The 27,104-nt window shown below is 43.7% G+C and overlaps 1 protein-coding gene across 1 annotated transcript in view; it reads right to left on the bottom strand.

Annotated features, from left to right (window-relative positions):
- XDH (xanthine dehydrogenase) overlaps positions 1–27,104 on the bottom strand; it is a 118,679-nt gene that overhangs the window by 84,284 nt on the left and 7,291 nt on the right. Inside the window, exons 3-4 of the mRNA XM_075863435.1 lie at positions 13,807–13,903; positions 12,928–13,036 (exon numbers count right to left, since the gene is read on the bottom strand). Of these exons, the coding sequence (XP_075719550.1) occupies positions 12,928–13,036; positions 13,807–13,903 (206 nt within the window). The remainder of the gene's footprint in view (positions 1–12,927; positions 13,037–13,806; positions 13,904–27,104) is intronic.

Here is a 27,104-nt window from a genome sequence, read left to right as displayed (position 1 = left end):
ATTATGGGGTCACTGTGGATGTCTTTATTATGAGGTCACTGTTCCTGCCTTTATTATGGGGTCACTGTGGATGTCTTTATTATGGGGTCACTGTGAATGTCATTATTATAGGGTCACTGTGGAGGTCTTTATTATGAGGTCACAGTGAATGTCATTATTATGGGGTCACTGTGGATGTCATTATTATGGGGTCACTGTGGAGGTCTTTATTATGGGGTCACTGTGGATGTCATTATTATGGGGTCACTGTGGAGGTCTTTATTATGGGGTCACTGTGAATGTCATTATTATGGGGTCACTGTGGATGTCTTTATTATGAGGTCACTGTGAATGTCTTTATTATGGGGTCACTGTGGAGGTCTTTATTATGGGGTCACTGTGGAGGTCTTTATTATGAGGTCACTGTGGATGTCATTATTATGGGGTCACTGTGGATGTCATTATTATGGGGTCACTGTGGATGTCATTATTATGGGGTCACTGTGGATGTCATTATTATGAGGTCACTGTGGATGTCATTATTATGGGGTCACTGTGGATGTCATTATTATGGGGTCACTGTGGATGTCATTATTATGAGGTCACTGCGGATGTCATTATTATGGGGTCACTGTGGATGTCTTTATTATGAGGTCACTGTGAATGTCTTTATTATGGGGTCACTGTGGAGGTCTTTATTATGGGGTCACTGTGGAGGTCTTTATTATGAGGTCACTGTGGATGTCATTATTATGGGGTCACTGTGGAGGTCTTTATTATGGGGTCACTGTGGATGTCATTATTATGGGGTCACTGTGGATGTCTTTATTATAGGGTCACTGTGGATGTCTTTATTATGGGGTCACTGTGGATGTCTTTATTATGGGGTCACTGTGGATGTCTTTATTATGAGGTCACAGTGAATGTCATTATTATGGGGTCACTGTGGATGTCTTTATTATGAGGTCACTGTGGATGTCTTTATTATGAGGTCACTGTGGATGTCTTTATTATGAGGTCACTGTGGATGTCTTTATTATGAGGTCACTGTGAATGTCTTTATTATGAGGTCACTGTGAATGTCTTTATTATGGGGTCACTGTGGATGTCTTTATTATGGGGTCACTGTGGATGTTTTTATTATGGGGTCACTGTGGATGTCATTATTATGGGGTCACTGTGGAGGTCTTTATTATGAGGTCACTGTGGATGTCATTATTATGGGGTCACTGTGGAGGTCTTTATTATGGGGTCACTGTGGATGTCATTATTATGGGGTCACTGTGGAGGTCTTTATTATGGGGTCACTGTGGATGTCTTTATTATGGGGTCACTGTGAATGTCTTTATTATGGGGTCACTGTGGAGGTCTTTATTATGGGGTCACTGTGGAGGTCTTTATTATGAGGTCACAGTGAATGTTTTTATTATGAGGTCACTGTGGATGTCTTTATTATGGGGTCACTGTGGATGTCTTTATTATGGGGTCACTGTGGATGTTTTTATTATGGGGTCACTGTGAATGTCTTTATTATGGGGTCACTGTGGATGTCTTTATTATGGGGTCACTGTGGATGTTTTTATTATGGGGTCACTGTGGATGTCATTATTATGGGGTCACTGTGGATGTCTTTATTATGGGGTCACTGTAGATGTTTTTATTATGAGGTCACTGTGGATGTCATTATTATGAGGTCACTGTGGATGTCATTATTATGGGGTCACTGTGGAGGTCTTTATTATGGGGTCACTGTGGATGTCATTATTATGGGGTCACTGTGGAGGTCTTTATTATGGGGTCACTGTGGATGTCATTATTATGGGGTCACTGTTGCTGCCTTTATTATGGGGTCACTGTTCCTGCCTTTATTATGGGGTCACTGTGGATGTCTTTATTATGAGGTCACTGTTCCTGCCTTTATTATGGGGTCACTGTGGATGTCTTTATTATGAGGTCACAGTGAATGTCATTATTATGGGGTCACTGTGGAGGTCTTTATTATGAGGTCACTGTGGATGTCATTATTATGGGGTCACTGTGGAGGTCTTTATTATGGGGTCACTGTGGATGTCATTATTATGGGGTCACTGTGGAGGTCTTTATTATGGGGTCACTGTGGATGTCATTATTATGGGGTCACTGTGGATGTCTTTATTATGAGGTCACTGTGAATGTCTTTATTATGGGGTCACTGTGGAGGTCTTTATTATGGGGTCACTGTGGAGGTCTTTATTATGAGGTCACTGTGAATGTCTTTATTATGAGGTCACTGTGGATGTCTTTATTATGGGGTCACTGTGGATGTCTTTATTATGGGGTCACTGTGGAGATCTTTATTATGAGGTCACTGTGGATGTCATTATTATGGGGTCACTGTGGAGGTCTTTATTATGGGGTCACTGTGGATGTCATTATTATGGGGTCACTGTGGATGTCTTTATTATAGGGTCACTGTGGATGTCTTTATTATGGGGTCACTGTGGATGTCTTTATTATGGGGTCACTGTGGATGTCTTTATTATGAGGTCACAGTGAATGTCATTATTATGGGGTCACTGTGGATGTCTTTATTATGAGGTCACTGTGAATGTCTTTATTATAGGGTCACTGTGGATGTCTTTATTATGGGGTCACTGTGGATGTCTTTATTATGGGGTCACTGTGGAGGTCTTTATTATGGGGTCACTGTGGATGTCATTATTATGGGGTCACTGTGGATGTCTTTATTATAGGGTCACTGTGGATGTCTTTATTATGGGGTCACTGTGGATGTCTTTATTATGGGGTCACTGTGGATGTCTTTATTATGAGGTCACAGTGAATGTCATTATTATGGGGTCACTGTGGATTTCTTTATTATGGGGTCACTGTGGATGTCATTATTATGGGGTCACTGTGGATGTCTTTATTATGGGGTCACTGTAGATGTCATTATTATGGGGTCACTGTGGATGTCTTTATTATGAGGTCACTGTGGATGTCATTATTATGGGGTCACTGTGGATGTCATTATTATGAGGTCACTGTGGATGTCATTATTATGGGGTCACTGTGGAGGTCTTTATTATGGGGTCACTGTGGATGTCATTATTATGGGGTCACTGTGGATGTCTTTATTATAGGGTCACTGTGGATGTCTTTATTATGGGGTCACTGTGGATGTCTTTATTATGGGGTCACTGTGGATGTCTTTATTATGAGGTCACAGTGAATGTCATTATTATGGGGTCACTGTGGATTTCTTTATTATGGGGTCACTGTGGATGTCATTATTATGGGGTCACTGTGGATGTCTTTATTATGGGGTCACTGTAGATGTTTTTATTATGAGGTCACTGTGGATGTCTTTATTATGGGGTCACTGTGGATGTCTTTATTATGAGGTCACTGTGGATGCCTTTATTATGAGGTCACTGTGAATGTCTTTATTATGAGGTCACTGTGAATGTCTTTATTATGAGGTCACTGTGGATGTCTTTATTATGGGGTCACTGTGGATGTCTTTATTATGGGGTCACTGTGGATGTCTTTATTATGAGGTCACTGTGAATGTCTTTATTATGAGGTCACTGTGAATGTCTTTATTATGGGGTCACTGTGGATGTTTTTATTATGGGGTCACTGTGGATGTCTTTATTATGGGGTCACTGTGGAGGTCTTTATTATGGGGTCACTGTGGATGTCTTTATTATGAGGTCACTGTGGATGTCTTTATTATGAGGTCACTGTGAATGTCTTTATTATGAGGTCACTGTGAATGTCTTTATTATGGGGTCACTGTGGATGTTTTTATTATGGGGTCACTGTGGATGTCATTATTATGGGGTCACTGTGGAGGTCTTTATTATGAGGTCACTGTGGATGTCATTATTATGGGGTCACTGTGGAGGTCTTTATTATGGGGTCACTGTGGATGTCATTATTATGGGGTCACTGTGGATGTTTTTATTATGGGGTCACTGTGGATGTCATTATTATGGGGTCACTGTGGAGGTCTTTATTATGAGGTCACTGTGGATGTCATTATTATGGGGTCACTGTGGAGGTCTTTATTATGGGGTCACTGTGGATGTCATTATTATGGGGTCACTGTGGAGGTCTTTATTATGGGGTCACTGTGGATGTCATTATTATGAGGTCACTGTGGATGTCATTATTATGGGGTCACTGTGGATGTCTTTATTATGAGGTCACTGTGAATGTCTTTATTATGGGGTCACTGTGGAGGTCTTTATTATGGGGTCACTGTGGAGGTCTTTATTATGAGGTCACTGTGGATGTCATTATTATGGGGTCACTGTGGAGGTCTTTATTATGGGGTCACTGTGGATGTCATTATTATGGGGTCACTGTGGATGTCTTTATTATAGGGTCACTGTGGATGTCTTTATTATGGGGTCACTGTGGATGTCTTTATTATGGGGTCACTGTGGATGTCTTTATTATGAGGTCACTGTTGCTGCCTTTATTATGGGGTCACTGTTCCTGCCTTTATTATGGGGTCACTGTGGATGTCTTTATTATGAGGTCACTGTTCCTGCCTTTATTATGGGGTCACTGTGGATGTCTTTATTATGGGGTCACTGTGAATGTCATTATTATAGGGTCACTGTGGAGGTCTTTATTATGAGGTCACAGTGAATGTCATTATTATGGGGTCACTGTGGATGTCATTATTATGGGGTCACTGTGGAGGTCTTTATTATGGGGTCACTGTGGATGTCATTATTATGGGGTCACTGTGGAGGTCTTTATTATGGGGTCACTGTGAATGTCATTATTATGGGGTCACTGTGGATGTCTTTATTATGAGGTCACTGTGAATGTCTTTATTATGGGGTCACTGTGGAGGTCTTTATTATGGGGTCACTGTGGAGGTCTTTATTATGAGGTCACTGTGGATGTCATTATTATGGGGTCACTGTGGATGTCATTATTATGGGGTCACTGTGGATGTCATTATTATGGGGTCACTGTGGATGTCATTATTATGAGGTCACTGTGGATGTCATTATTATGGGGTCACTGTGGATGTCATTATTATGGGGTCACTGTGGATGTCATTATTATGAGGTCACTGTGGATGTCATTATTATGGGGTCACTGTGAATGTCTTTATTATGGGGTCACTGTGGAGGTCTTTATTATGGGGTCACTGTGGAGGTCTTTATTATGAGGTCACTGTGGATGTCATTATTATGGGGTCACTGTGGAGGTCTTTATTATGGGGTCACTGTGGATGTCATTATTATGGGGTCACTGTGGATGTCTTTATTATAGGGTCACTGTGGATGTCTTTATTATGGGGTCACTGTGGATGTCTTTATTATGGGGTCACTGTGGATGTCTTTATTATGAGGTCACAGTGAATGTCATTATTATGGGGTCACTGTGGATGTCTTTATTATGAGGTCACTGTGGATGTCTTTATTATGAGGTCACTGTGGATGTCTTTATTATGAGGTCACTGTGGATGTCTTTATTATGAGGTCACTGTGAATGTCTTTATTATGAGGTCACTGTGAATGTCTTTATTATGGGGTCACTGTGGATGTCTTTATTATGGGGTCACTGTGGATGTTTTTATTATGGGGTCACTGTGGATGTCATTATTATGGGGTCACTGTGGAGGTCTTTATTATGAGGTCACTGTGGATGTCATTATTATGGGGTCACTGTGGAGGTCTTTATTATGGGGTCACTGTGGATGTCATTATTATGGGGTCACTGTGGAGGTCTTTATTATGGGGTCACTGTGGATGTCTTTATTATGGGGTCACTGTGAATGTCTTTATTATGGGGTCACTGTGGAGGTCTTTATTATGGGGTCACTGTGGAGGTCTTTATTATGAGGTCACAGTGAATGTCTTTATTATGAGGTCACTGTGGATGTCTTTATTATGGGGTCACTGTGGATGTCTTTATTATGAGGTCACTGTGGATGTCTTTATTATGAGGTCACTGTGGATGTCTTTATTATGAGGTCACTGTGGATGTCTTTATTATGAGGTCACTGTGAATGTCTTTATTATGAGGTCACTGTGGATGTCATTATTATGAGGTCACTGTGGATGTCATTATTATGAGGTCACTGTGAATGTCTTTATTATGGGGTCACTGTGAATGTCTTTATTATGGGGTCACTGTGGATGTCTTTATTATGAGGTCACTGTGGATGTCATTATTATGGGGTCACTGTGGATGTCTTTATTATGGGGTCACTGTGGATGTTTTTATTATGGGGTCACTGTGGATGTCATTATTATGGGGTCACTGTGGATGTCATTATTATGGGGTCACTGTGAATGTCTTTATTATGAGGTCACTGTGGATGTCTTTATTATGGGGTCACTGTGGATGTCTTTATTATGGGGTCACTGTGGATGTTTTTATTATGGGGTCACTGTGGATGTCATTATTATGGGGTCACTGTGGATGTCTTTATTATGAGGTCACTGTGGATGTCTTTATTATGAGGTCACTGTTCCTACCTTTATTATGGGGTCACTGTGGATGTCTTTATTATGAGGTCACAGTGAATGTCATTATTATAGGGTCACTGTGGAGGTCTTTATTATGAGGTCACTGTGGATGTCATTATTATGGGGTCACTGTGGAGGTCTTTATTATGGGGTCACTGTGGATGTCATTATTATGGGGTCACTGTGGATGTCTTTATTATAGGGTCACTGTGGATGTCTTTATTATGGGGTCACTGTGGATGTCTTTATTATGGGGTCACTGTGGATGTCTTTATTATGAGGTCACAGTGAATGTCATTATTATGGGGTCACTGTGGATGTCTTTATTATGAGGTCACTGTGGATGTCTTTATTATGAGGTCACTGTGGATGTCTTTATTATAGGGTCACTGTGGATGTCTTTATTATAGGGTCACTGTGGATGTCTTTATTATGGGGTCACTGTGGATGTCATTATTATGGGGTCACTGTGAATGTCTTTATTATGAGGTCACTGTGGATGTCTTTATTATGGGGTCACTGTGGATGTCTTTATTATGGGGTCACTGTGGATGTTTTTATTATGGGGTCACTGTGGATGTCATTATTATGGGGTCACTGTGGATGTCTTTATTATGAGGTCACTGTGGATGTCTTTATTATGGGGTCACTGTAGATGTTTTTATTATGAGGTCACTGTGGATGTCTTTATTATGAGGTCACTGTGGATGTCTTTATTATGAGGTCACTGTGGATGTCTTTATTATGAGGTCACTGTTCCTGCCTTTATTATGGGGTCACTGTGAATGTTTTTATTATGAGGTCACTGTGGATGTCTTTATTATGAGGTCACTGTGGATGTCTTTTTTATGAGGTCACTGTGGATGTCATTATTATGGGGTCACTGTGGATGTCTTTATTATGGGGTCACTGTGAATGTCTTTATTATGAGGTCACTGTGGATGTCTTTATTATGAGGTCACTGTGGATGTCATTATTATGGGGTCACTGTGGATGTCTTTATTATGGGGTCACTGTGGATGTCTTTATTATGAGGTCACTGTGGATGTCTTTATTATGAGGTCACTGTGGATGTCTTTATTATGGGGTCACTGTGGATGTCTTTATTATGAGGTCACTGTGGATGTCTTTATTATGGGGTCACTGTAGATGTTTTTATTATGAGGTCACTGTGGATGTCTTTATTATGGGGTCACTGTAGATGTTTTTATTATGGGGTCACTGTGGATGTCTTTATTATGGGGTCACTGTGGATGTTTTTATTATGGGGTCACTGTGGATGTCATTATTATGGGGTCACTGTAGATGTCTTTATTATGAGGTCACTGTGAATGTCTTTATTATAGGGTCACTGTGGATGTCTTTATTATGGGGTCACTGTGGATGTCTTTATTATGGGGTCACTGTGGATGTCTTTATTATGAGGTCACTGTGAATGTCTTTATTATAGGGTCACTGTGGATGTCTTTATTATGGGGTCACTGTGGATGTCTTTATTATGGGGTCACTGTGGATGTCTTTATTATGGGGTCACTGTGGATGTCTTTATTATGGGGTCACTGTGGATGTCTTTATTATGAGGTCACTGTGAATGTCTTTATTATAGGGTCACTGTGGATGTCATTATTATGGGGTCACTGTGAATGTCTTTATTATGAGGTCACTGTGGATGTCTTTATTATGGGGTCACTGTGGATGTCTTTATTATGGGGTCACTGTGGATGTTTTTATTATGGGGTCACTGTGGATGTCATTATTATGGGGTCACTGTGGATGTCTTTATTATGAGGTCACTGTGGATGTCTTTATTATGGGGTCACTGTAGATGTTTTTATTATGAGGTCACTGTGGATGTCATTATTATGGGGTCACTGTGGATGTCTTTATTATGAGGTCACTGTGAATGTCATTATTATGAGGTCACTGTGAATGTCTTTATTATGGGGTCACTGTGGATGTCTTTATTATGAGGTCACTGTGGATGTCTTTATTATGAGGTCACTGTTCCTGCCTTTATTATGGGGTCACTGTGGATGTCTTTATTATGAGGTCACTGTTCCTGCCTTTATTATGGGGTCACTGTGGATGTCTTTATTATGGGGTCACTGTGGATGTCATTATTATGGGGTCACTGTGGAGGTCTTTATTATGAGGTCACTGTGGATGTCATTATTATGGGGTCACTGTGGAGGTCTTTATTATGAGGTCACTGTGGATGTCATTATTATGGGGTCACTGTGGATGTCTTTATTATGAGGTCACTGTGGATGTCTTTATTATGGGGTCACTGTGGATGTCTTTATTATGGGGTCACTGTAGATGTTTTTATTATGAGGTCACTGTGGATGTCATTATTATGGGGTCACTGTAGATGTTTTTATTATGGGGTCACTGTGGATGTCATTATTATGGGGTCACTGTGGATGTCTTTATTATGAGGTCACTGTTCCTGCCTTTATTATGGGGTCACTGTGGATGTCTTTATTATGGGGTCACTGTGGATGTCATTATTATGGGGTCACTGTGGAGGTCTTTATTATGAGGTCACTGTGGATGTCATTATTATGAGGTCACTGTGGATGTCTTTATTATGAGGTCACTGTGGATGTCTTTATTATGGGGTCACTGTGGATGTCTTTATTATGAGGTCACTGTGGATGTCTTTATTATGGGGTCACTGTAGATGTTTTTATTATGAGGTCACTGTGAATGTCATTATTATGAGGTCACTGTGAATGTCTTTATTATGGGGTCACTGTGGATGTCTTTATTATGAGGTCACTGTGGATGTCTTTATTATGAGGTCACTGTTCCTGCCTTTATTATGGGGTCACTGTGGATGTCTTTATTATGAGGTCACTGTTCCTGCCTTTATTATGGGGTCACTGTGGATGTCTTTATTATGGGGTCACTGTGGATGTCATTATTATGGGGTCACTGTGGAGGTCTTTATTATGAGGTCACTGTGGATGTCATTATTATGGGGTCACTGTGGAGGTCTTTATTATGAGGTCACTGTGGATGTCATTATTATGGGGTCACTGTGGATGTCTTTATTATGAGGTCACTGTGGATGTCTTTATTATGAGGTCACTGTGAATGTCTTTATTATGAGGTCACTGTGGATGTCTTTATTATGGGGTCACTGTGGATGTCTTTATTATGGGGTCACTGTGGATGTTTTTATTATGGGGTCACTGTGGATGTCATTATTATGGGGTCACTGTGGATGTCTTTATTATGAGGTCACTGTGAATGTCTTTATTATGGGGTCACTGTGGATGTCTTTATTATGAGGTCACTGTGGATGTCTTTATTATGAGGTCACTGTGGATGTCTTTATTATGGGGTCACTGTGGATGTCTTTATTATGAGGTCACTGTGGATGTCTTTATTATGAGGTCACTGTGGATGTCTTTATTATGGGGTCACTGTGGATGTCTTTATTATGGGGTCACTGTGGATGTTTTTATTATGGGGTCACTGTGGATGTCATTATTATGGGGTCACTGTGGATGTCTTTATTATGAGGTCACTGTGAATGTCTTTATTATGGGGTCACTGTGGATGTCATTATTATGGGGTCACTGTGGATGTCTTTATTATGGGGTCACTGTGGATGTCTTTATTATGAGGTCACTGTGAATGTCTTTATTATGGGGTCACTGTGGATGTCTTTATTATGGGGTCACTGTGGATGTCTTTATTATGGGGTCACTGTGGATGTCTTTATTATGGGGTCACTGTGGATGTCTTTATTATGAGGTCACTGTGAATGTCTTTATTATAGGGTCACTGTGGATGTCTTTATTATGGGGTCACTGTGGATGTCTTTATTATGAGGTCACTGTGAATGTCTTTATTATAGGGTCACTGTGGATGTCTTTATTATGGGGTCACTGTGAATGTCTTTATTATGAGGTCACTGTGGATGTCTTTATTATGGGGTCACTGTGGATGTTTTTATTATGGGGTCACTGTGGATGTCATTATTATGGGGTCACTGTGGATGTCTTTATTATGAGGTCACTGTGGATGTCTTTATTATGGGGTCACTGTGGATGTTTTTATTATGGGGTCACTGTGGATGTCATTATTATGGGGTCACTGTGGATGTCTTTATTATGGGGTCACTGTAGATGTTTTTATTATGAGGTCACTGTGGATGTCTTTATTATGAGGTCACTGTGAATGTCTTTATTATGGGGTCACTGTGGATGTCTTTATTATGGGGTCACTGTGGATGTCTTTATTATGAGGTCACTGTGGATGTCTTTATTATGGGGTCACTGTAGATGTCATTATTATGAGGTCACTGTGGATGTCTTTATTATGGGGTCACTGTGGATGTCTTTATTATGGGGTCACTGTGGATGTCTTTATTATGGGGTCACTGTGGAGGTCTTTATTATGGGGTCACTGTGGATGTCTTTATTATGAGGTCACTGTGGATGTCTTTATTATGGGGTCACTGTGGATGTCTTTATTATGGGGTCACTGTGGATGTCTTTATTATGAGGTCACTGTGAATGTCTTTATTATAGGGTCACTGTGGATGTCTTTATTATGGGGTCACTGTGGATGTCTTTATTATGAGGTCACTGTGAATGTCTTTATTATAGGGTCACTGTGGATGTCTTTATTATGGGGTCACTGTGGATGTCTTTATTATGGGGTCACTGTGAATGTCTTTATTATGAGGTCACTGTGAATGTCTTTATTATGAGGTCACTGTGGATGTCTTTATTATGGGGTCACTGTGGATGTTTTTATTATGGGGTCACTGTGGATGTCATTATTATGGGGTCACTGTGGATGTCTTTATTATGAGGTCACTGTGGATGTCATTATTATGGGGTCACTGTGGATGTCTTTATTATGGGGTCACTGTAGATGTTTTTATTATGAGGTCACTGTTCCTGCCTTTATTATGAGGTCACTGTGGATGTCTTTATTATGGGGTCACTGTGGATGTCATTATTATGGGGTCACTGTGGATGTCTTTATTATGAGGTCACTGTGGATGTCTTTATTATGGGGTCACTGTGGATGTCTTTATTATGAGGTCACTGTTCCTGCCTTTATTATGGGGTCACTGTGGATGTCTTTATTATGAGGTCACAGTGAATGTCATTATTATAGGGTCACTGTGGATGTCTTTATTATGGGGTCACTGTGGATGTCTTTATTATGAGGTCACAGTGAATGTCATTATTATGGGGTCACTGTGGATGTCTTTATTATGAGGTCACTGTGGATGTCTTTATTATGAGGTCACTGTGGAGGTCTTTATTATGGGGTCACTGTGGATGTCTTTATTATGGGGTCACTGTGGATGTTTTTATTATGGGGTCACTGTGGATGTCATTATTATGGGGTCACTGTGGATGTCTTTATTATGAGGTCACTGTGAATGTCTTTATTATAGGGTCACTGTGGATGTCATTATTATGGGGTCACTGTGGATGTCTTTATTATGGGGTCACTGTGGATGTTTTTATTATGGGGTCACTGTGGATGTTTTTATTATGGGGTCACTGTGGATGTCATTATTATGGGGTCACTGTGGATGTCTTTATTATGAGGTCACTGTGAATGTCTTTATTATGGGGTCATGGTGGATGTCTTTATTATGGGGTCACTGTGGATGTCTTTATTATGGGGTCATGGTGGATGTCTTTATTATGGGGTCACTGTGGCTTTCTTTATTATGGGGCCACTGTGGATGTCTTTATTATGGGGTCACTGTGGCTTTCTTTATTATGGGGTCGCTGTGGCTTTCTTTATTATGGGGTCACCTTGGTTTTCATTATTATGGGGTCACTGTGGCTTTCTTTATTATGGGGTCACTGTCGATGTCTATTATGAGGTAACTGTGGCTGTCTATTATGGGGTCACGGTGGATGTCTTTATTATGGGGTCACGGTGGATGTCTTTATTATGGGGTCACTGTGGATGTCTTTATTATGGGGTCACTGTGGATGGATTTATTATAGGAATGAAAGTATAAGCAGCTCCTGAGTGAGGTCCTTCTGGTGCGCGTCACCTCATGGGTTTGGTCTGACCCCTACAATATAAACAGATAATATAAAGTTGATGACATCACTCAGTCCATACAGGTATTAGTGGAAATGTATGTTTTAATGTGTTTAATCCAACATAATCCAGCAGACTTCATCATGGCTTGTTGGATTATGTTGGATTAAACACCTTTATTTCCATTAATACCTGTATGGACTGAGTGATGTCATCAACTTTACATAATCTGCCTTTATTATGGGGTCACTGTGGATGCCTTCATTATGGGGTTATTGTGGCTGTCTTTATTACGGGGTCACTGTGGCTGTTTTTAATTATGGGGTCACTGTGTCTTACTTTAGTATGGGGTCACTATGGCTCTCTGGGCACTCTGCCCCATTTATGCTCCATCCTGTTACATACATGGGACGTATAGGAACATAATTACCTGAATGGGGTGAAGTCGTGTTTTTGTGCTTCCGATCCCTTCCACCGTGGTGACGGACGCCGAGTTCAGAGAACAGACGGGAGCCAGGCACGCGTTCACAGCATAATGTCTACGAGGCGTAGGTATAGGATCCGAATTGACAGATTGTACTTTCTCTGAACATGCATCCGTCTTCTATATAAGGTTGGATTTCAGCGTAGCACACAATTCCCTATCAAGGAGAAATCTCTTGTAGTGTTCAGCCTGATCCTCCTGGTTCATGAATAGAATTCTATAAACTACAGTGACTACTGACAATTATACAGACTTACAGTACTGCTTCACATGTCATTCAGGGTCTTTAAAAAGCTGGATGAAACCACTATGGCCACTGTAATAGCTGAGAGTCATATTTATCGCCTGTATTACCCATATAAGAGACCAAGGTAACTGCTGAATAAAAAAATTCACATACAAGGATGACTCAGTGACTAATACCTTATTCGATTTTTGTATTTTATTTTGTCTCACTCCATCCTGCTGCTCTCTCACTCCATGCTTTACACTGCAGCTCTGCTTGTTCAGATTGGCTGCTGTGTATAAGCAGAAGCTCAGCAGAAAATTAGTGAATAGAGAACTGATTTCTGTTACAACAAGGGCAGAATGATAATAAACTACAAGTAAACCACCAGGGAGAAAAGTACCATTATAAGGTACAAGTAGACTGAGGGGGAGGAGACTCAATAAAGAGGAGGAGCCTGGAGATCTGATTTAAAGCTACATGGACTATTTTTTGCAATATGTTTAAAAAAATTAAGAGAGCTCACCAACATATGGCACTGGTGTAGGAAGGGGCTGCGGGTTGGGGGCATTTGTTATGTGTCTGATATAAAAGGATACAGGATCTTCTCGTGGAATATGCAATATCTGGAGATCATCACGGTGCAGGCTCCGCAGCCTCCTTCACCACAGCCCAGCTTGGTCCCATTCAACCCCACTGGAGAAGGCAATGTTAAGGTAATAAAAGCAAGAAAAACAAAAACTTTACAGAAAGGTGTAAAAGTATTGGTGCCTTTAGGGCCCTGTTCACACAGAGTATTTTGTAGGCGGAAATATCTGCCTCAAAATTGTTTCAGGAAATTCCTTCTTTGACGCGTATTTTGCAGCGTTTCTCGGCAACAGCCATTGAGCGCCGCGGGCAAAGAATGCAGCAAAAAACGCTTTCTCTGCTTCCCATTAATGTCAATGGAAGGTCAGAGACGAAAACGCATGAAGAAAGGGCATGACGCTTCTTTTTCCCGCAAGAGTTTTTTCCTCTCGCAGTAAAAAAACGCTACCGCCTCCCATTGAAATCAATGGGAGGCGTTTGCGGACACTTTTTGGTCCGGTTTCCGACGTGGTTTACGCGCCAAAAACCTGCGTGTGAACTAGCCCTAACCTTTCCTTTTTTTTTTTGTTTTCCAAATTTGTTTTTATTGAATTTAGAAGCATTCAAACAAGTATAAATGTACTACAGGCACGCCGGCCGGCAGATATAATAAAGTAACACAAAAGGGGGGAGGGGGGTTCATAACAACAAATAAAACAGTGTCTGAATATAGCGCGACATCTACAAACCATATCGCACACATGATATCTCCAGGCCATGATTTTGCGCGTCGGCTGGCCGCAGAGTGTCACCCGCGAGCCGCCCGCAAATCGCAGGCCGTGCACATGGCCGCGTCCATTATTTCCTATGAGCCTGGACCGCAGAACACGGCCGTAATAAGACATGTCCGTTCTTCCTGCGGTCCGGGATCCAGGGCCATGCACGGACTGTAGAAACCACGGTCGTGTGCATGGGCCCATAGAAATGAATGGGGCCGCAATTCTCCTGCGGATTTTCAGGGGAATTGCGGCCGCAAAAGCACGTTCGTGGGCATGGGGCCTGTGAGTGTTTCATTTAGGCGAGTGACTAAGTCTAAGGCTATGTTCACACGCTTACTAAAAAAACGTCTGAAAACACGGAGCTGTTTACTGCCTGAAAAATGTCCGAAAATAAGCCGTGTGAACATACCCTAACAAGTGATGTCTTACAACATAGAGACCAGCTAAGCAGCAGATGGGGGGCCCATGGCCTAAAAAACTACAGCTTTTATAACCATGGGTCCTTCCCTGACAGAACATATACATCAAGCAGATGTAGTGCGACTAACAGGGGTATGTCTTGTAGTGTTGAAATACCGCCATGGTTTCCATCATTTCAAAATTTGGCATGAGTACCCCGCCCCCAACATGAGAGCTCCTCCAACAGAGCAATTTGTTGAATTTTCTCAAACCATTGGAGGAGTCGGTGATCTCCACTTCAGAGGGATGAGAAGCTCCGCAGCGGTTATCAAAATCGTGGGGAGATTATTCTTGGAAGGGATCAACTCCGGCGTTGGGAGCCAGAGCAAGATAAGCTCAGGAGAGAGGGAGATCGACTCCGAGCAAATGAAATTGACATGATTTAAAACATCTCTCCAGAACAGCCCGATAACATTACAGTTCCACCAAATATGTGACATCGTTCCTCAGAATTACCCCTCCAGCGGGTATCATCCGGAGAGTAACCCATTCATTTAAGCTGGCACAGAGTTTTATGCCACCTCGTCGTGGTCTTCTAAGAATTCTCTTGGATTCTAATGGATCTCGAGAACCATGCGAGTTGGCTAAGATTCTGGAGGACTTCACTGGTGTAAACCGGGTGTCCAGTTCCCTCTCCCAAACTGCTCGAAAGGATGGTGTAACTGAGTTATCAGTAATAATCCATAAATTTTGGAAGATAGATAGATAGATAGATAGATAGATATGAGATAGATAGATAGATAGATAGATAGATAGATAGATAGATAGATAGATAGATAGATAGATAGATAGATAGATAGATAGATAGATAGATAGATAGATAGATAGATATGAGATAGATAGATAGATAGATAAATAGATAGATAGATAGATAGATAGATAGATAGATAGATAGATAGATAGATAGATAGATAGATAGATAGATAGATAGATATGAGATAGACAGATAGATAGATAGATAGATAGATAGATAGATAGATAGATAGATAGATAGATAGATAGATAGATAGATAGATAGATAGATAGATAGATAGATAGATAGATAGATAGATAGATAGATAGATAGATAGATAGATAGATAGATAGATAGATAGATAGATAGATAGATAGATAGATAGATAGATAGATAGATATGAGGATAGATAGATATGAGATAGATAGATATGAGATAGATAGATATTAGATAGATAGACAGACAGACAGACAGACAGACTGATAGATAGATAGATAGATAGATAGATAGATAGATAGATAGATAGATAGATAGATAGATAGATAGATAGATAGATAGATAGATAGATAGATAGATAGATATGTATTCAGGTGTGTTTACCCAGCGGCATGCACCAGATGTAAAAAAAAAAAACATCACCTAAAATTACATATGCACACTTTTTTTTAATTTATTTCCCGTTTTTCCTTTTACAGTTTTAAAAAAAGTAAAATATATCTTTTATTATTTTATACAATATGGAAGCCCAATATGTTCTGAGAAAAACAAGACCAAATACATGTAGATTGGAAGAGTAATAGAAGAACAATTTGCTTTTAAATTGGCACATGGCTAAAACGTGAAAATGGGCCTGGTCAGGAAGTGGTTACGTTTTTGTTTTTTGTATTCTTTTTATATATATAATTATTATTATTATTCTTTTTTAAAGATAAATATACAATTTACAACATTACAAAACAAGGGAGGGAAGGTGGGAAAACTCGCCTCCAGGATCCCAGTGGAAAGAGGCCGGCGCACTATGGAGCATACAATATAAGAATTGAGATCATAGTAGCTCTGTACCTTATAGCATTCAGTTTTTTAGTGTTCCCGCACCGTATGCTAATGAGCATAAGAGTCAAATCTTCATTCCTCAAGCCTTTCCGAGTTAACCCCGCCTCCTTACTTTTGATTGACATTATTCAGGGTTGGCCAGTTTTCGGCCGTGGGCGGGCATAAGAAGAGGAACGAACGGGACCTTTTATTATCATAAAAGGCGCAAAATCTTTGCAGACCGTTACTTACGGTCGGAGGAGGAGTTAAGGAGCAGGGATAACGGCAATGAACTTTTGAAAGCAGCGGTCAGCGAGGGGTGAGTAGAGCTGAATTGGTGAAATCCTGGTGGCAGGTTCCCTTTAAGTCTAAAGGCGGGCAAAAAACAAATAACTGATGCAAGCCCTTTCAAATCACCGGCGGGTTGCGATCCACAGATTTACGTTTAGGGGATTTCCCTTTAGTGTATACTCGCCAGTCCTCCTGGTAGGGTAGAACAGGAAACGGTGTGTGTGGTCGAATCGGGAGCCAAGAGGTGATATCCTTGGGAGGTACGCCCAGTCTGCGCCATATCTGTTCTAGGTCGTCTGGATGATTTATGGTGATCTGTTTGCCGCCGAACAGGAATAACCAGCGAAAAGGAATCTTCTTCACCTTTAGCTCATCTGTAAGTGGTCTCAACAGCCGGCGTTTTGTAAGCGTGGTGGCTGCAATGTCCTGAAAAACCAAAATCCGGGAACCTTCAAAGCCGAAGAGCGTTCTCTTGATTGCAGCAGTATCAACATGACTTAGTAGACGACAGATAACATCTCTCGGCGGGTCTGAGGTCGCCGGTTTGAGGCGCAACGCTCTATGTATCCGTTCCACCACAATTTTCTGTGCCCTCTCCTCTCCCAAAAGATCCGAAAAAAAGAGACGTGGCAGTAGCTGGCCGAGCTTCGTGGACAACACTTTCCGGGAGGCCCCGTAGTCGTATTGTAATGGCAGGAAGGAGGTGAAGGGAAAGTGAGCCCTAATCTACCCACCGCCCTGTCCCTGCCTACTTGCAACGACCCGCCCTAGGCGACGGGGTACAACTGGGCGGCGGTCCCTATGCTGTCTAAGTGCACGGGAGAACAAATAGGGAACACGCAAGGGAAGGGGCAGTAGCCACGGAACGCCGCGAGGAAACGGAGCGGTGAATGAGTAGTCAGGACCAGGATGAAGAGGAGTATACCAAAGTGAGCACGGAGAAGGAAGCAAGCCAGGGGCAAAGCAAAGCAGGTTAAGCGGAACTGCAGCAAGGCAGAAGCACGGCAGAAGCAGGCTGGAGCAAGCAGCAGAGGGGCCAGGAATCCAGAAGAATTACAAGCACTGAGGAAGAGAACACGGCAGGTAATAAAGGACAGGGGGCGGAGCTAACTCCGACTGACCAGGCCGCGATAGGCTCTCCCACTCCTGAGCCTGCCACCCTGGTTGGTGGGAGATGGTGTCAGTCGAACAGGTCTGGCCTCAGGTGTGGATTGATTAATCCCAGGAGTATACCTAGACGTAGTACCTGGCAGATCCCTAACAGTACTCCCCCTTTTATGAGGGGCCACCGGACCCTTACTAAGAGGACCCGGTTTAGTAGGGAAGAGAAGGTGGAACCTCCTGATCAATACCCCAGCGTGAACATCACGGGCAGGTACCCAAGTCCTCTCCTCCGGCCCGTATCCTCTCCAATGGACCAGGTACTGGAGGGAGCCCTGGACCATCCTACTGTCCATAATCTTGGCCACCTCGAATTCCACCCCCTCAGGGGTGAGAACGGGAACAGGAGGTTTCCTCGAGGGGGACCAGGACAGGGAGCAGCGTTTAAGGAGGGAGGCATGGAAGACGTCATGAATGCGAAAGGATGGGGGCAGCTCCAGATGGAAGGATACAGGGTTGAGGACTTCAATGATCTTATAAGGTCCAATAAATCGGGAAGCAAACTTCCTGGACGGAACCTTAAGGCGCAAGTTCCTGGACGACAACCAGACCAAATCCCCGACGACAAACCGGGGGTTAGCAGAACGTCTACTATCCGCCTGAATCTTTTGTGCGCTCTGGGACGCCTCTAGGTTCTTCTGAACCTGGGCCCAGACAGTGCACAGTTCCCGATGAACATCCTCTACCTCAGGATTATTGGAACAACCAGGGGAAACGGAGGAGAACCTTGGGTTAAACCCGAAATTACAGAAAAACGGGGAGACCCCTGACGAGTTACTGACCCGGTTATTCAGGGAAAATTCAGCAAGGGGAAGGAATGAGACCCATTCGAATTGACAGTCAGAGATGAAACACCTTAAATATTGTTCCAGGGATTGGTTAGTCCTTTCCGTTTGGCCATTAGTTTCGGGATGGAAGGCGGAGGAGAAGGACAGATCAATCTCCAACTTTTTACAAAAAGCTCTCCAAAATAAGGAAACAAATTGTACCCCTCTGTCAGAAACGATATTGACTGGGGCCCCATGGAGACGCAGGATGTGTTTCACAAACAAAGAAGCTAACGTCTTGGCGTTAGGTAGCTTCTTAAGGGGCACAAAGTGGCACATCTTGCTGAAGCGGTCTACTACCACCCACACCACCGACTTGCCCTGAGATGGAGGCAAATCGGTGATAAAATCCATGGAGATATGGGTCCATGGTCTCTGGGGAATGGGCAAGGAACGTAGTAGGCCCGCAGGTCGGGACCTAGGGGTTTTGGACCTAGCGCAAACCTCACAAGCGGCGACGTAAGCCCTAACGTCTTTAGGCAACCCAGGCCACCAATAGTTTCTGGTAATGAGGTGTTTGGTGCCCAAGATGCCAGGATGACCAGATAGAGCGGAGTCATGGTTTTCCCTGAGTACCCTTAGCCGGTATTGCAGGGGAACAAACAGTTTGTCCCCAGGGACGTTCCTGGGAGCTGCACCCTGATCAGCCGCGATATCAGAAGCTAAATCAGAATCCGTGGAAGAAACGATTATACCAGGGGGTAAAATACAAGCAGGATCCTTCTCGGAAGGAGGATTGGCCATGAAACTACGTGACAGGGCATCAGCCTTAATATTCTTGGACCCAGCCCTATAGGTAACCAAGAAATTAAATCTGGTAAAGAATAGTGCCCACCGAGCTTGTCTAGGATTAAGCCTCCGGGCCGATTCTAGGAAAACCAGATTCTTGTGATCCGTAAGGACCGTTACCTGGTGTCTGGCCCCCTCCAGGAAGTGCCGCCACTCTTCAAAAGCCCATTTAATGGCTAGAAGTTCGCGGTTGCCAATATCATAGTTACTCTCCGTGGGCGAAAACTTCCTAGAGAAGTAAGCACAGGGGCGGAGATGGGTGAGGGAGTTGGTACCCTGGGACAAGACGGCCCCCACTCCCACCTCGGATGCGTCAACCTCCACAATAAATGGCTCCTCTTGGTTGGGCTGAATCAGCACGGGGGCCGAGATAAAGCACTTCTTGAGGGTCTCAAAGGCCTGCACGGCCTCAGGGGGCCAATGGAGGACATCAGCACCCTTGCGAGTAAGGTCCGTAAGAGGCTTAGCGACGACCGAGAAGTTGGCAATAAATCTCCTGTAATAGTTGGCGAACCCTAAAAAACACTGTAACGCCTTAAGGGAGGCAGGTTGGACCCATTCCGCCACAGCCTGAACCTTGGCAGGGTCCATGCGGAATTCATGAGGAGTGAGGATTTGCCCTAAAAATGGTATCTCCTGTACCCCAAAGACACATTTTTCAGTCTTAGCAAACAGATTATTCTCCCGAAGGACCTGGAGCAACTTCCTGACATGCTCCACGTGGGAGGACCAGTCCTTGGAAAACACCAGTATGTCATCAAGGTACACAACAAGAAAATTACCCAGGTAATCTCTCAGGATTTCATTAATAAAATTCTGGAAAACAGCAGGGGCATTACACAACCCAAAGGGCATGACCAGGTATTCGAAATGACCCTCGGGTGTGTTGAACGCAGTTTTCCACTCATCCCCCTCTTTGATGCGGATAAGGTTATATGCCCCCCGTAGATCGAACTTAGAAAACCATTGGGCTCCCTGAACCTGATTAAAAAGATCCGGAATCAAAGGAAGTGGGTACTGGTTCCTTACGGTGACCTTATTCAGGTTACGATAATCAATGCACGACCTAAGACCACCATCCTTCTTCCCCACGAAGAAGAAGCCAGCACCTACAGGAGAAGTCGAGGGGGTGGAATTAGGGTTCGCTCCGGGAGAGTTACCCCATCGCCATTCCGAGAAGCTACGCACCACTTTCTAAAATCAGAACAGTATTCCTCAACCGGTCTCCTACCCTGACGTAAGGTCACCAGCTGACTCTCGGCTAAAGCAGTCCTGTCAGTCTCGTCGTAAATGAGTCCGAGGGCAGAGAAAAAACGATCAACAGAGGAAAGTTCAGGGGCGTCAGGAGCCAAGGAGAAGGCCCACTCTTGGGGCCCTTCCTGGAGTCGGGATATGATGATACCCACCCGCTGGTTCTCGGAACCTGAGGAGTGGGGTTTTAGGCGGAAATACAGTCTGCAACTCTCCCGGAAGGAGAGAAACGTCTTACGGTCCCCTGAGAACCGGTCAGGTAACTTGAGGTCGGGTTCTAGAGGTGAGGTGAGGGGTACTACTAAGGCAGCGTCACCCTGGTTGACCCTCTGGGCCAGGGCCTGGACCTGTAGGGAGAGGCCCTGCATCTGCTGGGTCAGGGTCTCAAGGGGGTCCATGATAGCGTCAGCATAGGAAAAATGGTAGACTAGGTAGTGGCTTGTAATTATGTAATGGCAGGAAGGAGGTGAAGGGAAAGTGAGCTCTAATCTACCCACCGCCCTGTCCCTGCCTACTTGCAACGACCCGCCCTAGGCGACGGGGTACAACTGGGCGGCGGTCCCTACGCTGTCTAAGTGCACGGGAGAACAAACAGGGAACACGCAAGGGAAGGGGCAGTAGCCACGGAACGCCGCGAGGAAACGGAGCGGTGAATGAGTAGTCAGGACCAGGATGAAGAGGAGTATACCAACGTGAGCACGGAGAAGGAAGCAAGCCAGGGGCAAAGCAAAGCAGGTTAAGCGGAACTGCAGCAAGGCAGAAGCACGGCAGAAGCAGGCTGGAGCAAGCAGCAGTGGGGCCAGGAATCCAGAAGAATTACAAGCACTGAGGAAGAGAACAGGGCAGGTAATAAAGGACAGGGGGCGGAGCTAACTCCGACTGACCAGGCCGCAATAGGCTCTCCCACTCCTGAGCCTGCCACCCTGGTTGGTGGGAGACGGTGTCAGTCTAACAGGTCTGGCCTCAGGTGTGGATTGATTAATCCCAGGAGTATACCTAGACGAAGTACCTGGCAGATCCCTAAGGCCTCATGCACACGACCGTAAAAACTCCCGTTATTACGGGTCGTAATCACGACCCGTAATAACGGGCTCATAGACTTCTATTGGCGACGGGTGCCTTCCCGTTTTCACACGGGAAGGTGCCCGTTCCGTTAAAAAAGATAGAACATATCCTATTTCTGGCCGTAATAACGGCACGGACAGTCCATAGAAGTCTATGGAGCTCTCGTAATAACGGGTGGCTACATGTGTGCACCCGTCATTACGGCAGCGTTGCTAAGCGACGTCAGTAAATAGTCACTGTCCAGGGAGCTGAAAGAGTTAACTGATCGGCAGTAACTGTTTCAGCACCCTGGACAGTGACTACCGATCAGTATAAACCTGTAAAAAATAAAAATAAAAGACGTTCATACTTACCGACAACTTCCTGCTTCCTCCAGTCCGGTCTCCCGCCCGTTGCCTTGGTGACGCGTCCCTCTCGACATCCGGCCCGACGTCCTGGATGACGTTTCAGGCCATGTGACCGCTGCAGCCAATCACAGGTCAATCACAGGCTGCAGCGGTCACATGGACTGCCGCGTCATCCAGGGATGTCGGGCTGGATGTGAAGAGAGGGACGCGTCACCAAGACAACGGCCGGGTAAGTAGGAATTTCTTTAACTTTTATTACAGAAAAGGCTGTCCCTTCTCTCTATCCTGCACTGATAGAGAGAAGGGGCTGCCGATTAGTGCAGTGCTATTTTGCCGCCAAAAACGTGCTCGTAAATACGGGTGGAATACGTGTGACACCGGACCCATATTTACGAGCACGGGTTCGTAAATACTGGTGCAAAACGGGTGGAATACGTGTGACACCGGACCCGTATTTACGCCAGTATTTACGGGTGGGAAAAAATACGGTCGTGTGCATGAGGCCTAACACGTATATTCTTTCTGCGACTGTGGTTTTCCAGATCTTCCATCATGAGAAAAGCATAATTGAGATGTTCTTGTTGTGCTAGGAAATTTGTTTGTACGACATCACTGTGTACCACAATAGCAGACTGTGTGGTTTCCAGCGTTTCCACCCGGCTCCCCACATGCTTCATTTCAGATTTAATATCAGACAGTTCCTTAAAGCGGCTCTGTCACCACATTATAAGTGGCCTATCTCCTACATAATCTGATCGGCGCTGTAATGTAAATAACAGTGGTTTTTATTTTGAAAAACGATCATTTTTCAGCAAGTTATGAGCTAGTTTAGATTTATGCAAATTAGTTTCTGAATAGACAAGTGGGCATGTTTTTTCTTTTTTACCAACTGGGCGTTGTAAAGAGGAGTGTATGGCGCTGACCAATCAGTGACCAATCAGCGTCATACACTTTCGTCCATTCCTTTTTAGCAGTACTCGCAACACAGCGTGATCTCGCGAGATCACGCTGTGCTGTCACATACTCGTCACATACTCGTTAACAACTGTTAACAACTGTGCTGTCACATACTCGTTAACATTAACGTTACCGAAGTGTCCTGAGAGTGAATAGACATCACCTCCAGCCAGGACGCGATGTCTATTCACATTCCCGACACTTCGGTAAAGTTTCTGTGAATGACAGCACAGCGTGATCTCGCGAGATCACGCTGTGCTTTGTGAGTAAGTCCCCGAAAAACTTTACCGAAGTGTCGGGAGTGTGAATAGACATCGCATCCTGGCTGGAGGCGATGTCTATTCACTCTCAGGACACTTCGGTAAAGTTAATGTGGGAGTATGTGACAGCACAGCGTGATCTCGCGAGATCATGCTGTGTTGCGAGTACTGCTAAAAATGAAGAGAGAAGTGTATGACACTGATTGGTCAGCGTCATACACTCCTCTTTACAACGCCCAGTTGGTAAAATAGTAAAGACACGCCCAGTTGTCTATTAAGAAACTAATTAGCATAAATCTAAAATTGTGCATAACTTGGTCAAAATTTATTGTTTTTCAAAATAAAAAACACAGTTGTTATCTACATTACAGCGCCGATCAGATTATGTAGGAGACAGGGCACTTATAATCTGGTGACAGAGTCTCTTTAAGAACCGGAAAGAGGGCCGGAGCCAGGCATTTTTTATGGAAAACTTTCGATAATTGGCAGGTGTCGGAAGAAGCGGCTGCATCCGATGCTGCGCTTCCTTCTTCAGAGTCAGCTCCTTGATCACGTTCTGTTGCATCATCTACAATATATTTCCCCTCGCTGAGTATTGAGTGGTCAGATTGTTTCCGGAGGAATTTGTCTATATCTTGCGGACTTTTAGGCCTTATTCACACGGACGTGTCCGTTTTGCACGCGTAAAAAAACCAGCATTTTTCCTGCATTGCCGTTCCATGTGACATCCGTGTACAGTGCGCGTCTGCATTTTTGCGCCCCTATGTCATCCGTATCTCACACGTTTTTTACATCAGCAAAATAAACTGAAGGAACTGTTGCGTGAATCCCGGACAGCACACAGATCTGCGTCCATGTGCTGTCCGAGATTTTCACGCACCCATTGACTTTAATGGGTGCGTGATGCGCAAAACCCGCACAAGAATAGGGTATGGTGAGTTTCACGCAGCGGACGCACGCCTGAAAAAACACTGAATATGAGAATGGCCCCATTGAATTGCATAGGTCCGTGTGACGTCCGTTGTTTTAACGCGCGTAACACGGACGTGAAATACGCTCGTGTGAATAAGGCCTTATTCTTCTTTTGGCGTGCATTGTTAATAGAGAAATGCCGTACAAAGTGCTTGAAAAAGCAAACCAGTCAGGGTGAGATCTACATATCAATCCCTATTATATCAGAAGTTCACACAGCAAAATTGCGCGGTACACGTATGCGACAGCCAGTAGCAATAGCGTCAGTTGCGACAGATTTTCTGGTTCAGTGACCAAAAAGAAAATGACCAAGAATGATGAGGGGTAAATGGAGGGCTAACGTGTGGCACTTGCTGAGAAGCGCTGGAACGCTGGCCGTTCCGTCCACGCAAGATGGCAGCTTCAAAAGGTGGAGCACCCAGGCCTCCGCCGGGCGGGTCTTTCAATCCTCCCTGACCCCTGGTACCTTTATTCCCGCAAGCGGAGCGCTCCGGGGTCAAGGGCAGGTTCCTCCGCACGGCCGGTAAGTATCAAAAGCCGCAGGCGCTCAGTCAGGAAGTCGAGGCCACGGCTTATCTCTCCACTAGGCCTCAAGTCTCGGCGGCCAAAAAATGGCGTGTGCGGCCTCCAGATCAAGCCGATCTGCTCGCACTTTGTTCCAACAGGGACAGGTAATAAGCAGGGTGATCTCTGTGCCCGAAATGCTGCGGATGGGCTAGGATTTCTCCTGTAATCCACGGAGCTCCTCTCTCGCACGTCCGACTCGTGCAGTCCCCTAACCTTTCCTTTTTAACCAGACTGGAGTTTAGGGTGTGTTCACATCTGCGTTCGGTTTCCGTTTATGGATTCCGTCAGACCATTCCGTCGGAGGAACCCATCAACAGAAAGGCAAATGGAGACCATAACTTCCGTTTGTAAATCAATGGTAATGCTTCCGTTGCAAATGGTCGCCGTTTGTCTCCGTTCCGTAAGGTTTCCGTTCTTTTGACGGAATCAATAGCGCAGTCGACGAAAAACGAACGCTGATATGAAAAGGCCCTTATTATCTTATTCTGGACATGTTATGAGAAGACCCTGCTCATCGGAGAAGAGTTAAAGGAACAATCCGGACTAAAGTGATACATTGTATTGGGCCTAGTGCAGGGCCTCAGGGGGCGGAGCATGACACAGATTATTGCTCTGTTGTTATTTGAATCCTTGTGTCATGCTCCGCCCCTTTAGGCCCTGAACTTGGCATAAGACAGTGTCAATTTTGCCTGGGGCATTCCTTTAAACTAAAAAGAAGAAGAGGAGGACCAGTGACAAGAAAGAGGGAGACATTCACAGAAATAATGGAGACACCTAAAGACCCAAACAGAAAACAAGAGAACAATCTGTAAAAATGTCGCTCATGTGGTTACCAGGAGTGAAAAAGGAGTTCTCCCCTTTTCACAATCCGGATTTGTTAGAAACTCCGCCCCCACCCCAATGATAAACTGATCATGGGATGTCCTGTTACTGAGACTCCCAGTGATCAGCTATAATCTATGGGGGGGGGGGGGAGTGTGGCAAGTGTCCAATTCTGCAGCGCCACCACAGGGGAAATGAAGTATTACATGGTGTTTATTAAACTCAATAGGCTGTCGATGTAATGCAATGACGTGGGGTCCTCCAAATTGAGAAATGCTGTAGTTAATAGATGAGGGTCTTTAATGAGGGAACCCCCCCAATTCAGAATTCCCTGGTAAAGGCAACTTAAAGTTTATAATAATCCTTAATGATACAATAGATATAGGAGTCTGAAGAATGGCGACGTATACAGAAATCTCCATAAATATAGAATATTGCTTTCCCACTAAACTTGCTAACTGAGATAGGTGCCAGGTTGTTTCCCATATACCGTATTTTTCGGACTATAAGACGCCCCCAGGTTTTAGACAACAGAAAATAGGAAAAAATTATTTCATATTTTACTACTTTTACAAAGAAAAAACTATTTGTTAAAAAAAAATAGTTCTGTTCTGTTCCACCACATTGTGAGAGCCATAACTTTTATGTTTTTTCATCTATTGAGCGGTGTGGGGGGTTATTTTTTGCGGGACGAGCTTTAGTTTTTATTGGCACCATTTTTTTGTACATACGATTTTTTTTTATTTCATTTTTTTAGCGCTAACGTGGCCAAAAAACAACGATTATGGTGTTTTCATTATTTTTTCTTTTTTTATGCTCTTCACAGTGCGAGTTAAATAACGGTAAATTGTAATAGTTCGGACGCAGTGATACCAATTATTTATTTATTTTTACATTGTGCTTGGGGAAAAATAATTGTTTTTTTTTAACCTTTAATATTTTTTTATTTTTTTTACACATTTTATTAGTTCCCCTAGGGGACTTGAACCAGCGATCGTTAGATTGCTGGTACAAACCC

The sequence above is a fragment of the Rhinoderma darwinii genome, chromosome 4 (genome assembly GCF_050947455.1).
Source record: "Rhinoderma darwinii isolate aRhiDar2 chromosome 4, aRhiDar2.hap1, whole genome shotgun sequence".
Taxonomy (NCBI): domain Eukaryota; kingdom Metazoa; phylum Chordata; class Amphibia; order Anura; family Rhinodermatidae; genus Rhinoderma; species Rhinoderma darwinii.
The sequence above is the reverse complement of the archived record's forward strand: the minus strand, read 5'-3'. Positions and strand labels throughout refer to the sequence as shown.